The sequence below is a fragment of the Excalfactoria chinensis genome, chromosome 14 (assembly GCF_039878825.1).
Source record: "Excalfactoria chinensis isolate bCotChi1 chromosome 14, bCotChi1.hap2, whole genome shotgun sequence".
In the NCBI taxonomy this organism is placed as follows: Eukaryota; Metazoa; Chordata; class Aves; order Galliformes; family Phasianidae; genus Excalfactoria; species Excalfactoria chinensis.
This window is the reverse complement of record NC_092838.1, coordinates 9,118,423-9,134,644: the sequence shown is the minus strand read 5'-3', so window position 1 is coordinate 9,134,644 and position 16,222 is coordinate 9,118,423. Positions and strand designations below refer to the sequence as shown.

Below are 16,222 nucleotides of genomic sequence, written 5' to 3'. Positions count from 1 at the left end.
TTGTCTCAGGTCAGTCGTTTGAAGTTCAGTTCTGAGCCTGGGCAGCTTGCTGAGGCCTTTACACGTAACTTACTTTATTCATATGGTCTAATTAAGGTTCTCTGTACCACTGCCTTGAGCTGGGTTCAGGCTGTGCTCAGGGGGTGGATTTTCTGGCTCGAGGCATTGCTTTATAAGGTCTGAGACCTTGTCATCTCTGTTCAGAATGCAGAAGTGTGTTAAAAACAACCCAACAACCCAGTGAGTAAATGTCACCACTTCCTCTGGAACCGGAGTGCTGCATCATCATCCCCTGCTCAGTTCTCAGCTCTGAGGGACTGAGAAGGAAGGGCAGAACACAGGCTCACCCAGCCGGCAACTGTTCTCAAAGCAAACTTTATCCCTTATGGAGGTGCATCATTTTCAGCTGCAGTGTCTGTTGCATGCAGAGCCGTTTGTCAGCTGTATTGGTTTTTAATGTACAGATGGTAACAAACGTACAGAAGGTATAAGTGAATATAAGTAAAGGAAAAACTCACCAGTGGTGGTGCCTTGGCTGAAGAAGCTGGGGCAGTCCTCACTGGTGAGCGATCTCCAAGAGATACTGCTTCAGTGGGAGTCAGCCCTTAAATGAGGTCTCAGAGGGGATGGAGTCGAGCTACATCACTCTCACCTGTGCTCCCACAGCTGACCCCATACTTGCCTCAGCTGATTAATCAGAGGTTCAGGCTGTGATGACCAATCTCCCATACAGTCAGCCCCTTCTGCTTTTCTTCACCTCTGCCACCTTTTCCCCTGGCAGTCAAGTGTAGCTTTGCAATTTCCTCTCCCTTATGAATGTAGAGTAACGACTGCTTACTCAGCTTTGCAGCCTGAGTGGCTGCTGTGTGCATTGACTTGGGTGGCACAGGGTTTATCAGCTAGAATGGAGTTAAATATCTTCTGGATCAAAGCGATGCTGCCAGCTGTGGAGGATTAACAGAGGAGCCTGGCTTTGGCTTTGTTCATCTCTATGGACACGTTTCTTCTGAAGCAGCCTTTGAAAGTGGTGTTTAAAACGAAATATCTTCGTTCTGAAATACACAAATAATACGAAAGGAGGGAGGAACATAAACGACGACCACACCAAGCATAGCTCGGCTCAACTCTGCGCTGTGTGCGGGTGGGGGAGCTGTGCACCTCCAGCTGTCTGATGGCTGGTACCTCCCATATCAGGGCAGTGATGGCTCATCTCCGGCCTTTCTCAGAGCCCTCTCAGAGCAGCAGTGGGTGTGGGAGGAACTTTCCCTGTAAGGAAATGAAGGGAAAGCAGCTGGGGGATCCATCCAGGCCTTGAGCTGGGCTGGTCCATCACCCTGTGCCGAGCAGCACTGCTTTCCTCTTCCATGGGCAGCTGAGCCCTGGAGAAAGCCAAGCGATGATCTCAGTGCTTCCAACATTGCACTGTGGGGGTTTGCTCCAGAGGGGCAGCTTCGGCCCTTCTGCAGCAGGGAAACCCGCGGGACCCTGTCCTGCATGGGCACTGCTGTGATGCATCCTCCTGTGCACGACCTCACCCTGCTCACTGCAGGGCCGTGAAACCAAAACCCTCCCTGCGCTTCCAATCGGGACTTGTGTTTCTGAGGGGAAAGGGATGCAAACCAGATGGCTGTGAAGCAGGAGGAAGAAAGAGAGGGACGCATGGGGTGAGCGTGGGCTCGGCGGGATGCGGAACCAGCAGGCATCCCTGCTCAGCTCCGGGCGCAGCGGGGTCCCACAGCCACGGAGGCAGCGCTGCCCCACTTGGTGCTTCCCCGGCGCTGGGGCGGCCTGCTGCTGGCAGCACACAAGGGCAGGGCGGCTGCCGAGCTGCTCTGCGCTCCCCCAACGCCCACGTAAGGAAGTGGTTGCATTTCTCGGAGAGGAAAAGGGAAGTGGAGCTGCCTCGGCGGGGCAGCCAGCAGCTCTCAGCGCTCACTGCGCTCTGCCCGGGCTCGGCTGTTCGTGTCGACTGCCCAGAGTCCACGAACCGCCCTGCCCTGCTCTGCGAGGTAAGGAGTGGGAGAGCGGGCTGTGGGGCGCACACCTCCCCGCTGCCCAAAGCTGGGAAGGGGCAAAACCCCGTTGGGATGGGCTTTGGGATGGAGCTGCGTTCACCACTCGTGGCTTTGGCAACGTGTTTGGGGCGCTTTTTCTTTCCCACCGTTGGGTGTTTCTCTCGTGGTGGGGCTGGAGAGCTGCAGGCAGCGCCCGGGGCTGTGGTGCCCATAGAGCTGGAGTCTCCTCGGGGTACTGCCCCATATGAGGAAGAGGTCAGGGCTGCCCCGTGCTCTCAGGGGTGGCGATGCCTTCCTAAGGGCCTCGCTGGCTCCGGGGGCACCCACAGCAAGACAGGGGCGCAGTGGGGATGGGTGTCCCCTGCAACAGGCTGGTGACAGCCCGCAGCTCCAGGGGGAGGAGGAGGGCACGCCGGGCTCCGTGCTTTGGCCTCAGTGCTCGGCGGTGGATGGGGGCTTTGAGGTGATGGGGATGTCCCGGGGGGTCTCTGCTCTGATGGCTGCGCAGAAGGTGCAGCACAACTGAACCCAGCACCGCTCCCAGCGCGCAGCGGTGGCCGCTCAGCCCCCGTCTGGGTTTGGTTATCTCTTCGAGCTCCCATGGCTCTGAGCTCAGCGCTGCAGCTGGAGAAAAGCGAGCAGCCCCGGGCCCATTCCCACCTCCTCCTCCTAATCCCTTCTCCCTCCTTTCAGACGCTCAGCTCAGGGCAGGCACTGAATGGGGCCGCGGTGTTTTCCCCGCAGCGCTGTGCCCGGGGGCAGCTGAGCGCAGTTGGGGCTGCAGGCAGGAACGGAGCGCACAGCGCTGACCGCTCCCCACGCAGCCAAAAAAGAAAGTTCTTTTTTTGTGTGTGTTGTTTCTACCGAGCGCTTCCGCTCCCGCTTTGCCGGCTGTGCGGAGCCCTTCCCTGAGGGGCGGGGGGGGGGGGAGCACGAAGCGTAAGGAGGGAAAGCAACGAGCTCCCAGCATCCAACCCGACCCCAAAAAGCAGCGCCGCTGCCCCAAGGCGCATTTCATGGCCCAGAACCGTCTGAGCAAGAGATCGATGCCGCTCGTCCCGGCGGTGCCCACAGCGCGCATCGTTCCGCTCCACATCACTGCGGTGCGTCCCCAGCATCGATTTTACCCCGCGCTGCCCAATCATAAGCTCACGGCAACCATAGGCTCACGGCATGTCGGGTTTGGAAGGGACCTCGAAGCCCCCCCAGCCCCACCCCCGGCCGTGGGCTGTTCGCCCCCCCTCAATCCTCGCCTCCCCCAGCCCCACACCCGCAGGGCTGCGCCGGGCACACGCTCCCTTTCCAGCTCCGCGGTGCCGGCCCGTCCCGCAGCGCGCTGGCAGCAGCAGGGGAAGGGATTACTCATGGATGGGATGGAGGCGTCTCCGCCGCGAGGCTTTGGCTCTTCCTAAATGAGAGCTGGGAAGGAGCGAGCCCTGAGCGCCTCCGGCCCCGCAGGGTTTGTAGGAACGGCCGGAGGGAGGGGATGTGCCCTTTGGGGGTGCGGTGAGTGGTGGTGGCAGCGGGGTCCTGAGACACCCACCCAGCGCCGGGCTGTCCACGTGGGTAGGAAGTCCCTGGGAGCCGTTTCACGGCAGCTTCCTGCATCGGGGTGTTACGGGTGCGCTCACGGCTTCCTCCTGCCTCTCCCTGTGCCAGGGCTGGGGGGATCAGGGTGGGCACGGATGTGGCACCCACTGGGATGTGGCACCCACTGGGATGTGACACTTGGCTGTTGGATGCCCAACATGGGGTGCCTGGCCCTGAGACTGCACCGTCCCCTCCAACATCTCCCCCCGACTCTGAGTCCCTCAGAACAGCCATCAGCCTCACTGGGGCAGGCTCTGAGCTCGGAGCCCCCAGGGATACCAACAAGGGGTTTGTGGAAATGGAAAAAGGGTCCCCCATTGGGTTTGTCCCCACAGCCACGTGTCCCGACAACGTTCTCATCCCAGTCCCAGCCCATCCATCATGGCCTACCACAGCTTCCTGCTGGAGCCCATCAGCTGCCATGCCTGGAATAAGGACCGGACTCGTAAGTACCTGAGCCCCAAACCTCTATGGACAGCCCAAAGCACTGGCAGCACAATGTTGGGGGTGGGCATCGCATCCTGCCAGGACCAAAGGTCTCCACTGCAGCAACATCTGTGTGGGGCAGGTCCTGCCATGGGGCTGAGTTTGGGGCAGTGGGCGCTGCCCTGCACGTGGGTTTTGGGGTCAGTTTAGGATACGTCCCACTTCCTTGCTCACACTCCTTCCACTGCAGGGGAGGGAGTGGAGCAGAGCCGGTGATTCATGGCCGATGGCATTTCCCGGCCACGCACGGGGGATGTGGGAGAGAACAAAAAGGGCTTTCTGTGATGGGGCTGCTGTGCAGGCCAGGATGGGGCCAGCGGGTGCCAAACGCCCACAGCCATCCCAACCCATCCTTCCCAGCAGAGCCCTGGGGCTGGGGCACAGGAGATGTTGAGCTGTGGGGTTTGGGGGAGGTGTTCCCTTTCCCCCCAGCGCAGTTTGCACCGGAGCCCAGTGCTGGGGCAGGACCCTACTGTGCCTTCAGGGCTCCGGGCATGGGAAGGGCTGCAAACCTGGGCTGACCCTGTGAGTGTGGGGTCATCAGAACTGCTTTCACCCCACAGAGATCGCGCTCTGCCCCAATAACCACGAGGTGCACATCTACCGCAAGGACGGGGCCAAGTGGAACAAGGTGCACGAGCTGAAGGAGCACAACGGGCAGGTGACAGGTGAGCGCCTGGGGATGGATGTGCCCCGAGGTCAGTCCCAACCCCATTCGGTGACACTGGTGACCTCAGGTTGTGAAGGAGAGGAGCGGGTTGTGTCTGGTGTTCCTGGTCCCAGTTCAGTGTATCACAGGCACCCAGGGATGGGATGGGATGATAAGGCTGTAGAAGGGTTGGGATTAATTGGGTTGGGGGATTATAGCAGAGAAAGACTCGGGGGCAGAGAGCAGCCACATCCCCACCCTCAGATGGCCCCCTCATGCCCTGTCCCCTTCCACAAGGCTCTCCCCACATCACTGCCCCCCCCCCACCTTCCAGGCATTGACTGGGCTCCTGAGAGCAACCGGCTGGTGACGTGCGGGACCGACCGCAACGCCTACGTCTGGACCCTGAAGGGCAACGTCTGGAAACCCACCTTGGTCATCCTGAGGATCAATCGGGCTGCACGCTGTGTTAAATGGTCCCCCAAGGAGAACAAGTTCGCTGTGGGCAGCGGCTCCCGGCTCATCTCCATCTGCTACTTCGAGCAGGAGAACGACTGGTGAGCGGCCTTGAGGTCACCATCCTGCACTGAGTGGGGATGGATGGAGGGGAAGAGGGTGTAAGTGTGGGGAGATGGGTGTAGGGGGAGGTGGAGGATGGAGAGGGGATGAGAGGGGTGAGCTAAGGAAGTCAGAGAGGAGATGGAGGAAGAGGCAGAGGAGGAGCCTGATGGAGAGGTGGAGAGAAGTGCTGCAGGATCTAAGAGCTGGGGACACAGCACTGTCCCCATGGCCTGGCTGCTGGCACAGGCTGGTAGCCAAGGGCAGTTCCTGGGTGCCCCCAGTCACCCCCAGACTGCAGGCTGAGTGCCATGGAGTGTGTCTGGGGGTTCTGGGGGCACCAATGCCGCTCTCGCTGCAGGTGGGTGTGCAAACACATCAAGAAGCCCATCCGCTCCACAGTGCTCAGCCTGGACTGGCATCCCAACAACGTGCTGCTGGCCGCCGGCTCCTGCGACTTCAAGTGCCGGTGAGGGGAAAAGGGGGGACCCCAGGGACAACACAGGGCTGTATTGGGTGAGCAGGGATGGAGCTTGTTCCACGGCGGTCTTCTCCTTCCCAGGATCTTCTCAGCCTACATCAAGGAGGTGGAGGAGCGGCCCAGCCCCACGCCTTGGGGCTCCAAGATGCCCTTTGGGGAGCTGATGTTCGAGTCAAGCAGCAGCTGTGGGTGGGTGCACAGCATCTGCTTCTCAGCCAGCGGCAACCGCGTGGCCTGGGTGAGCCACGACAGCACCCTCTGCCTCGCCGATGCCAACAAGAAGATGGCGTAAGCAGGGCTGGGGCTGCAGGGGGGGCCTGGGGGGAACCTGGGGGAGTTTTTGGATGGGATGGGCTACACAGTGATAAGTGGCTGCCCACAAGGGGAAGGCAGCTGCTTTTCTGTGGTCTGGATGGTCCCCAAAATGATGCTGGGGTGGAGCCGGGATGGAGCTGGGGTGGGGGTGAAGGGCTGAGTGGAGCTGGGTGCAGGAGGAGGCACAGCCTCTCCTTGCAGCACCACAGCCCCACTCCCACATCATAAGCTGGGCTCAGCAGGGCCTCAGCTCGCTGCTCACGCTTTGTCCCTCCCTTTCAGCGTTGCCTCCCTCTGCACTGAAACCCTTCCCCTCCTGGCCGTTACCTTCATCACTGAGAGCAGCCTGGTGGCCGCGGTGAGTTGGGCTGGGCTGAGGGCAGGCAGAACATGAGGGGATTCTGAGCAGGACCACCGCTTCCCCTCCAGGGCCATGACTGCTACCCCATGCTGTTCACCTACGAGGAGGGCTCGGGCACGCTGAGCTTTGGGGGGAAGCTGGACGTCCCCAAGCAGAGCTCCCAGCGCGGCCTCACTGCCCGCGAGCGCTTCCAGAACCTGGATAAGAAGGCGAGCTCCGACATGGGCAACGCTGCGCTGGATACAGTGCACAAGAACAGCATCAGGTGCTAATGGGGCATCGTGGGAGGGTGGAGGGTCCAGGACTGCAGTCTGACCTCCCTCCCCTGTGTTCCACAGTCAGATCTCTGTGCTGGTGGGGGGCAAAGCCAACTGCTCGCAGTTCTGCACCACGGGGATGGATGGTGGCATGAGCATCTGGGATGTCAAGGTGAGGCCCTCCCGAGCTCCCCTGACCACATCAGTCCCTCCTTAGCCCCAGCTCTGTGTAATCAATGCCCCCAGCGATGCTCATCCTGCACTGGGGTCTGCACAGCTCCACTCACCTTGGGAAGTAAAAATAGAGGCAGTTGCTGAACAACTTCTCCTTGTTGGTGAACAACTTCTCCTTGTTTCAGAGCCTGGAGTCGGCACTGAAGGATCTCAAAATCAAATGAAGGATGCAGCCGGGAGGTCCCAGCCGCAGCTGCCCCGCTCTGCTGCTCCACTGCTGCACTCCCTTTGCCCCGCGCTCCCGGCTGCCAGCCAGCCTTGGGCTGCTCTAACACAGAGATAAAGGTGGTTGTTGGTTGGGTTGTTTTTTAATACTATTTTTGTTACCATGCTAACCGATGCTGGTCATACATCGCTTTATGAATTCAATAATAAAGTAGAGATTTTTTTCCCATATAAATCCAATGTTTTTCTTCTTTTAAAGCGTTTTAATGTGAATACAAGTGATTACAACATGCTGCAGGGTTTAATTGCATGTGCTCAGGTTAACACGGCTCCTGGCAGCTCCCCTCCATGCAGAGCAGCCCCTCCACTCACAGCCCCAGGAGGGATCCTTGCTGGCAGCACTGCCATGGTGATGTTGGAGTCACTCCATGATTCTGAGCTCTGGCCCATCCTCCCACAATGGAGCCGCGTTCTACTGGACAAGATCTCTATGTGTGACCCAGCCCCGTGCACCTGAACCAGCCCCTTTCTCCCTCCCCTCCACCTGTGCTCCCCAGCCGCCTCCCTTTGCTCCCAAGGCTCACCCCAAATTTCCACCTGATCCTCTGACACCACCTCAATTCTCGATAAGGCTGAGAGCTGCTGGTGCCCCGCCACCACAGCGTACCAGGTTGAAGCATCTCCTGCCAGCTCCACGCTGCAGCACAGCCCAGGGATGGCCTGACACACTGACTGAGCCCAACAGCAGCCTGAAGGTAATCGCTTTCTCCTCTCTGCTAACCAGATTGTGCAAGATGTCCATCAGAGAAGAGCAGGAAAAGCTTCTTGCCTTCGGGCTGCAGCTGCTGATAGGGCTCCCAAACCCTGAGCCAAACTCAACATGGTGAACAGCAGAGAGAAAGAGCAGACACAGAAATCACTGCAAGACCACACTGTGCTGCACTGTGCGCTTTAGCAGTTCACTTACACAAGGACGTGGCAGTTCTGATCGTTTACATTTTAATCAGCCAAATATACAAGTTCTGTTGGTTTTTTTCTTTCTTTTTCTTTTTTAACTTCATCGAGGTGGGTTTGGGCTTTTTTTTCCCATCCGGCTCCAATACAATTCATGATACATATATCTGTTTTCCTTTAAACAAAGGATAATGTGGTTAAAAACTGGCACTATCCCTAATCAGGTGAAGAAAACAAAAAATAACCGAGAGGAGAGAAAAGGGGGAGAGAATGGCTGCGATAAAGGAGGGGTGAAAGTGGGAAGGAACAGAACAGCCCAGATGTCCATGAAGTCAGGCTCCCAGATCACACTACAACACCCTGCAGGAAAAGTTTAAGGGCCGCCTGCCCAAAAGAATTCCACAGATACGTTATCCTTTGGGTTTTCATCAGCAAGTCAAAGCTCCCCACCCCGCACACCCCGCCCCACAATGACCCCACAATCTATTTGCTTGCAGTCTAATAGTTGAAGCATCTCCCCTCCCACACAGCTCCCTCCCCCCCATGCCCCCTCCCATCCCATCCCGCCCCCCCCCCAACCCCGTTCTATGAGTTTTTAGACCTAAAAACAGCAAAAACATTCAGGTTTTCAAACTGTTACAGAGAATTGCTGTTCAGCACAGTTTTGCACCGAGGATAGCAGCTGCCCCTAACCCCAAATGGAAATTGTGCCAGGATGAAGACAAAACACATTGTCAGTGTCTCTTGGAGGTGAAGGTGACTTCGATGCCGCAGTACACCCTACGTGGCATCTATGGTATGCAACACGACAGAGTTCCTGGCAGGCACCAGGCACGGATCCCTGGCGTTTCCTCCTCTTGCGTGTCCTGTGCTTACTTGTTAAGGGATAGTGACTGCAGTCTTTTACCTGCCATGGCCGCTTCATCTTTTGCTGGAGGAGGAAAAGAACAGAGGTGTCATTGTTTCACAGTGCACATCAGGGACTGCTGGTAGCCCAACAGCTGCACAGATTGAAATCTTGCTACCTACATCGAAATAACTGAGAAACAATTCTGACCCATCCCACTAATCCCCGGTAGAGTCCCTCCAGGCTTCACAGGAGCAGCCCCACGGGGCTCCTTATGTTCTGTGTCTCTCTTCAGACTCCTACCCTGATTCTGCTCCATACATTTCCCTGTGGAAGCCACTAAGAACACATTCATTAGAGTTCTGTCTCACATCTATCAGAGCCAAAGAGGAAATCCAGGCAGGGGAAGACTGCTGCAAATTCCCTGTGCAGTTTACATCCCCAGCACGCAATGCAGATAAATCACACCCAGCGGAGGGAACTCTATAAATCCCCAGATAAGAGCAAGCATCACCTGGGAGGCTGAGCTTGCAGATAGAGATGTCAGAGCACTTCCCCTCCTTTCCCTGCATTCTCCCAGTTCAGATATCCTACAGCTTTTATAGGAATGAAACAGCCAAACCCAGCTTTGATGAACAGAGTTGCAATGACACTCGGCACCACCGTGCAGGAGGTGAGGGATTACAGCATGTGATATCAGGAATCGTGCCTCAAGGCGGTACAACCATTGCAAAAGAGAAATAAGAGGATATGATTAATTACTCTCTAACCTTTTCTTTCTTCTTCTTTCTTCCTGGCAGCTTCTTCCCTTTGCTTCCGAATGATGGCTAGTCGGGCAAGATCCGCCTTGGCTTGCTCTGTTTTACCAGCTAGGTGCATTTTCATGTATCTTTCTTTCGCCTTTTGCTTCTCTATTTCCTCTCTGTTTGAGTGAAACACACCAGTTGTTAGAATACACGGGGAAGCAGGCAGGTACAGATGGACTCTATGGGAGGCTTTCTGACTGGGATGGAAGGTGAGCAAAGAGACAGACCGCCCACCAAGGCTGTGGGACCCCGTCACCACTTTTCAAGCACAAGTTATACCTGCTGTGGGGTTTGATGAGAGCTGGAGAGAAGTAGGATTTACACCTTCAGCTAGATAAGAGCACTGATGCACAACAAGGTCAAAGGGATTACTCCCGGACTGCACAGCACTATAACATTTTTTCTCCCCAAAAGCACACCTCGAGGTACTTCTGTTGAGGCCTATCCCAAATAATAAGATCATCTTAAATATTAAGATCCCAAATAATCCATCTTAAACAGCCTGTTTCAAACAAGCAACCTTAAATTTTTCACTCTGAAACTCTCCACTGCTAAATTAAACTACAAGATCATATTTTGGCTTCTCATCTTATTCACGAGCTCAAAAAACTGCACTATGACCTCGGGAACTTGGGAAATCAGTACCTGTCCCTGGGGTACCTCCTGCAGCAGGATTAAAGCAGACCCAAGTGTGACCCCAAGGTCAATGAATTTATAGTTACATCAGATTTTTGGCATAAAACTTCAGGAAAGGAACGGACTACATCTGCTCCGCAGCAACAGACCTCACTCAGCACAACTGGCTGAGCTGCCTGTCTTCAGGATGGACCCAGCGACAGACACAGAACAGACAACTTCAGTACAGTGTGTAAGGAAAGGCCATTTGAATGGCAGTGAATCCTGCCCGTTTGCTGCTGCAGGGAAAACTCACCGCTCTCGTCGTGAGAGTTCCTTGGGTCCATCATCCAGGTCCAGCTGAGTTACTTTTTTGGTTGTCTGAATTACACGATTGGGATTCTCTATGTCTATCAAGCCTTCCACTCCTTTGCGCTTTTGCTAAGATTGAAGAAAAAAGAGGAAGGTGAAGAAGCTCTGTAACACCCCAAATTATCTTGCGTTGGAGCTCATCAGATACACAGCAACACACCCCAGGAGTAGCATTCAAAGCTTTCACTACCAAACAACAACCAAGATCTGTACTATCAGATACCTTCAGTCTCTTTTGAAATCTTCTCACCTCTGCATTTTACTCACAAAAATACACAAATCAGCACTTTGAGAACAAAATGCAGTCGAGTAAGTTTTTCTGGCTTCTAAAAATGTTTTTTCCATTAAATACTTACTGCAAATGGCTCTCAAACAGAGCTCCAGTCCAAGAACATGCATCTGTCTCCCACCCCAAAAATCCAGATAGTGAAACTGCATTAGGAGTCCTGAAAACTATAATACCTGATAATCTTCATCATCTTCATCACTCTCATCTGAATCTAAAGACTTCTTGTCCTTTTTTGGGTCCCCTGTTGCTCCTTCACCTTCTTCTTGCTCTTCTTCTTCCTACAGAACCACAGGAAATGAGATACAACATGTCAGTATGAAACCCAAATCCTAGCGTGACTTTTAAATGAATCCTAATTTTGGAGGGGTGGCACACAGCTTTGAGAACACCAGTGCTCCAGACAAGGCCTTTACAACACCAAGGGACCCTTGCTCTTGCAGAATGAGAGCTGCTTCTCAGCACAGTAAGCATCACCTGCCCCAGCAGATCTCCTCTAAACAACCCTGCTGTCCTCCCCATGTACCAGACTGGGAAAGTTATTGTAGAACAAGAGGGGCACTTTGCTTTCCCCAGATGTAGAATTCCCAGGATAATTTTGGCCTGTGTTTCCAGAGAACAGCATCTCAGGGACTGCAGTCTGGCAGATAAACTACAGGCAGAAAGAGGAGTGATTCTCCGAAGTTTTTATAAGCCTCCCCTAATGAAACTGTTCTAGATGTAACCAACATCACATGGAGTGGATGACCACAAAGAAAGCAGCAAGAAATCCTTCTCATAAAGCACTTCTCTGAGGTTTTTTTATTTGCAACAAGACAGACACCTCATAAGGGGTCATGCAGAGAGCTGGCTCTGTTCTGTTTCTAGTTGGCATTGTTATTAATAACTTGGAAACAGGGAAGTTAGTGAACTTAAAGTTGTGAATGATACACTATAAGCAGGAGCTGGAATCATTCTAGAAATGGGATTGGAATGATAAGTGACTTCTGTAACTGAAAAGATGGCATGAAACCAGGAAGATGCAATCAGAAAACAAACCAACAGGAGCCATACTATGGAAGACGACATCAAAGTTGGAGTATATGGCTAAGCAGCAAACCACGCAATCACCTTGAGTTACAGCTGGTCAAAACATCCAAAAAGGAACCAGCAATGTGGCTCAAAACTGCTCGAAAGATCCATCTTTTTCTGGGGTTTACTCATCAGTATTTCCTACATGGGCTATAATTATCCTGCTGTTGCCAGTGGTGTGAGGGTTCAGCTGGAAGAGTGTATTTGGGCTTAGGCAGCACTTTGATAGTCACAGCAAAATAGCAGCAAGAGTGCCATCATAGCTGAGATAATCTGGCAACACAAGAGAGCAAGTTCTGCAAGATGTAGTCACGCTTTTCTAACACCAGACCAGTAGCTGCAGGGGAGGGAGGACTATGATCCTGTGATGGGGCAAAGGATGCACAAAAAGGAACTCAAGCCAGAAAATGCTATTACATCTTCCTACAAAAAAGAGCCACAGGAGAAAATCACGTATACAGAAAGAAATCAGAGCAACTTAGGTAAGATTAGAAGAGAAAGAGCAAATATGGTGATTTCCGTATATGAAAAGAAGTCAAGATGTGAGCCTCTTTTCTCCATAGCCAAACTGCAGAACAGGAATGAAAAAAAGTGAGCTTAAACTGGAGAATGATGGATTATTATATTGAGAGAAAGGATGCCTAGGGCTGCAGTGTGACTGCCTTGTCATGCAACCTTCACAGTGCTGACTGGATGACCAACCTGGCCTCAATTCTGTGAGGAAATGGGCTGGACCACTCTTTGGGGTCTCCCCAGCCACAGGGATTCAGAATCCATGCTGTAATCACTGACGGAATGACTGAGCTGACATTTCTCATGATCTGCAAATGAAGCATACCGCACAAGGCAGGACTTACAACAGTAAGTACATAATCAAGGCAAATACATACCCTTGCCTTTTGCTTCTCTGCTTGGAGCTGTGCATCAATCTCTTCAGGGCTTGTATACTGTCTTGCTCGGCCCTTGTGGCCTCCTTTTCTACCTGTACAAACAGAAATAATTAAGAAAAATAAATAGTTCAGTGCTAAGTTTTCAGGAAGCTCAACTCCTCCTTCAGCAGACACTCTGTATTTTCGATGCAAGTAAGACAAGCCAAAAGAGCTGCTCTGATAAAGAAACAAAGACACGTGGAACTTGCCTGTCCTGGTGAAACACTCCAGGAATTCTGAATATACCACACAGAGAACAGGGATTACTACTTCATAGAAACACATTCAGAGAGTCAATTCCTTCTGCTCACTTGGGTTGGATTTGGAAGCACCGGAGCTGAAGCAGCCCATCTACACACTGCCTCAACTATGTGCAAGTTTGCTCTGCAGAGAGCAAGGCAGGAGGGGCTGCCCAAAGGGATTGCTGGCAAGTAGTTCTCAGCCCCAGCATTGCTCACTGCATTTCCAACACAGCAGGAATCACAGCGTGCTCCTGGAGCAGCAGCTGTTACAGCTACCCTGACAAAATCACCTCCTCAGCCCCTCCCCTGCACTGAGACCGTGCCAAGAGAAAACAGGAAGCCAATTGGACAAAAGCTTTGGGAATGAGAACTGAGCAACTACTAAAAGGAGCCTCCACGTTTTACAGCTTTATAAGGAAAAATGAAAACAAGGAAGAGGGGAGAGCCCCTCAAACTGCCCAGCTATGCTCCACTCTCAACCCTATTACTGCTTCCTGCAAGTTGCTGCTCCATTTACGTTGCAGCTCAAACACCTGCTGGCAAAAGCCAGCTGGGGAGCTCAGAGCACAACTGGTGCACGGGACAGGCAAAGAACAGTTCAGGTGAGGGAGCTCTGTTACTGCAGGTGTCTTCGTCTGCCAAACAGCAGGAAAGCCACGTGCTCTCTCCTCTCCCCTCTCCCTCCCCGTGTCACCTGCAAGGGACAGGGAAACCTCACAGAGGTGCAGAGAGGGGAATAGGACACATGGGAGGGATCCATCATGGCTACACTGCTGCATCACAGTCATGCCTGGATGTGTTTGAAGGACATGATGGATCAGTGCAGACTGCCTTGGCAGGCTTTAGAAAGTCATCATTTTCTGACCAACTCTCTGAGCTCAGCAAACTCATACACTGAGCGTGGTAAAAGCTGACCCACGGAATAAGTTCTCTCCCAACCCTACTACACAAAGCCTTACAGTCACCTCGAGATGGTTTCCTTGTATGAAATGAGGAAAAGTAGAAAACAGAACTCTCTATATTCAGTTTTGGAAGCTCGTGGGTGCTCAAACCCTGAATGCAAGCAAAGCTCTGCTGCAGCCCAACACTTGTGTTTTCAGCTCGTCTGCTCCCAACCACCCCACGTGGCACCATCAACATGATGGGAACAAGAGCTGCCAGGAGACATTACATCACTGCCTGGCAAGTGACATCACTCTAAAAGGAACAACGCTGAGGTTCCCGACACACCACGCAGCACCATGAAAATCTCAACAAACCCAAGCAATGCTGTGCTACAAAATTAACATAGGCCAGGCACCCTCCTTGCTTAACAGGAAGATTTTACACCGGGCTCAGAATTGAAGCATGTAACAGAGTTATTACTGCAAATATCCACGCAGTAGAGAAAAGCAGCTCCAGAGACATGATCTTAGAAACAAATGCTAGGAAAGAAATAAGCTGAAGAATCAGCCCCTGCTCCAGGCAGGCTGAGCACAGGCCCTGTGTTTGCCTGTGCAGATCCATGCCCAGTTTCCCATTCATTCTGAAGCAAAGCATTCAAAAAATGAACAAAATAATGAGAAGTAACCCTGTAGCAAGATGTATTACCAGTAGCCCCTGTTTTATATTAAACTGATTACAGAAGCCCACTTCTCTGCTACCGGTAATACAATGACAATAACTCCTCCCAACTTCTTTGGGTGGGAAGAAGCAAAGATTCCTCTTTTTCCCTGAGAAAGGTTGGAAAGAATCACTTTGAAGCCTGCAATGAAACAGAGCGCAGAGGGAGCCCAGTTCCGTGGCATTTACATACAAACCTCAGCCATTTGCCTTCACAAAAATACAGCAAAGCTTCAGCCCCACCTCCCAAGATGATGCAAATGAACAGAGAATAAAGAGCTTAAAGAAAATAGAAACAGGGAAACGGTCTTCATGAAACTAAAGCTCGGGAAATGCTAATGAAATAAACTGGCAAAAACTACAGAGGAGATGATGAGGCCGGGCTTCCATTCATGTATGTGCCTGGGATTTCATCAGCAATCACACAGGAGCCAATTATGCAGATGGTGCATCTGGAGAAGGTTCTGGGTGGATCCAGCTCAGCCCAGACGGTGCCATTCCCTCATTACATCTCCTTAATCATCACAACAAGTCGGTACCCGCTCCGCGGAGCCGCAAGAAAGGAGCAGCGCTCGGAGCTCCTGATGCCGGGCCCGGCCTCTGCTCCGCTGCCTCGTGGGGCAGCACCGAGACGGGCGGGCTGCGGAGCCCCGGGAGCTCGGATAGTCCCAAAGCTTCTGCCAGGCAACACAGCGGCTGCCTCTGCGCGGCCACACGGCGGGGAGCTCCGCACAAACCTCGACAGAGACCTGAAAGCTACGCGGGGAGCGGGACCCCAGTACGATGGGGGGGGGGGACAGGATGCGCCCGAGGCCCGAGCAGGCTGCGGGAGGACAGCGCTATTCCGACCGTCCGCAGCCGAGATAACGAGGGCCGAGGCCCCTCGAGAGGCAACGGGGAGCGGCTCCGTGCCCCACGAGGTAACGAGGGCCGGGATCCTCCCCCGTGAGATAAGGAGGGCCGGGATCCCCATCCCGACGTAAGGAAGGCCGCGTTCCCCCCCGCCAGGCCCCGAGCGCCGCGCCGCCTCCCGCCCGGCCCGCACCTCCTTTCGGCATCGCGGCGATGGCGGTTGCAGCAGCTGCAGCGAGGCCCCCCCCGGCCCCAGCCACGACCCGGAAGCGGAAGCCGCCCCGCCTCCCTGCCCTCCGCCCGCCCGGGCCCTGCCGCCCAGCGAGGCCCCGCCGCGGGGTTGTCCCGCTGCTGCCGCTCCTCCGCTCGTCCACCGCGGGGAGCGAGGCCGTGCCGGTACCGGTACTACCGCGCCCCCTGCTCGGCCCGTGCTGAGGAGGACGAGGTGAGGGCCGCAGGGCGGGGAGGGACTTTTATCCTCAGGCAGCACCGCGGGCACCTCATCGGGGCGGACAGGGCGCGCTGCCGGGTAGGC

At 54.2% G+C, this 16,222-nt stretch overlaps 2 protein-coding genes across 2 annotated transcripts; one reads left to right on the top strand and one right to left on the bottom strand.

The window, feature by feature from the left end:
- The first annotated feature begins 1,879 nt into the window (after positions 1–1,879).
- ARPC1B (actin related protein 2/3 complex subunit 1B) lies at positions 1,880–7,341 on the top strand. The gene is made up of 10 exons (XM_072349717.1): positions 1,880–2,009; positions 3,941–4,050; positions 4,655–4,759; positions 5,075–5,297; positions 5,660–5,767; positions 5,861–6,067; positions 6,377–6,452; positions 6,524–6,720; positions 6,794–6,884; positions 7,072–7,341. Exons 2-10 carry the CDS (start codon positions 3,987–3,989, stop codon positions 7,108–7,110), a joined length of 1,110 nt encoding a protein of 369 aa, XP_072205818.1. The 5' UTR covers positions 1,880–2,009; positions 3,941–3,986; the 3' UTR covers positions 7,111–7,341.
- A 790-nt stretch (positions 7,342–8,131) lies between these two features.
- On the bottom strand, positions 8,132–16,123 carry PDAP1 (PDGFA associated protein 1). The gene is made up of 6 exons (XM_072349722.1): positions 15,881–16,123; positions 12,953–13,044; positions 11,168–11,272; positions 10,650–10,774; positions 9,683–9,834; positions 8,132–8,996 (listed from the first exon to the last, which is right to left on the bottom strand). Exons 1-6 carry the CDS (start codon positions 15,891–15,893, stop codon positions 8,938–8,940), a joined length of 546 nt encoding a protein of 181 aa, XP_072205823.1. The 5' UTR covers positions 15,894–16,123; the 3' UTR covers positions 8,132–8,937.
- Between the last annotated feature and the right edge of the window lie 99 nt (positions 16,124–16,222).

What these genes read in the sequence shown, in the direction of transcription:
- ARPC1B (XM_072349717.1), top strand. Translation starts at nt 3,987, where the DNA reads ATGGCCTACCACAGCTTCCTGCTGGAGCCCATCAGCTGCCATGCCTGG. An exon ending in GATGCCAACAAGAAGATGGC is followed by an intron (nt 6,068 to 6,376) that starts GTAAGCAGGGCT and finishes CCTCCCTTTCAG; the next exon opens with CGTTGCCTCCCTCTGCACTG. An exon ending in GTGCACAAGAACAGCATCAG is followed by an intron (nt 6,721 to 6,793) that starts GTGCTAATGGGG and finishes TGTGTTCCACAG; the next exon opens with TCAGATCTCTGTGCTGGTGG.
- PDAP1 (XM_072349722.1), bottom strand. An exon ending in AAGATGATGAAGATTATCAG is followed by an intron (nt 10,775 to 11,167) that starts GTATTATAGTTT and finishes CTTCAATCTTAG; the next exon opens with CAAAAGCGCAAAGGAGTGGA. An exon ending in GAACTCTCACGACGAGAGCG is followed by an intron (nt 9,835 to 10,649) that starts GTGAGTTTTCCC and finishes TCACTCAAACAG; the next exon opens with AGAGGAAATAGAGAAGCAAA.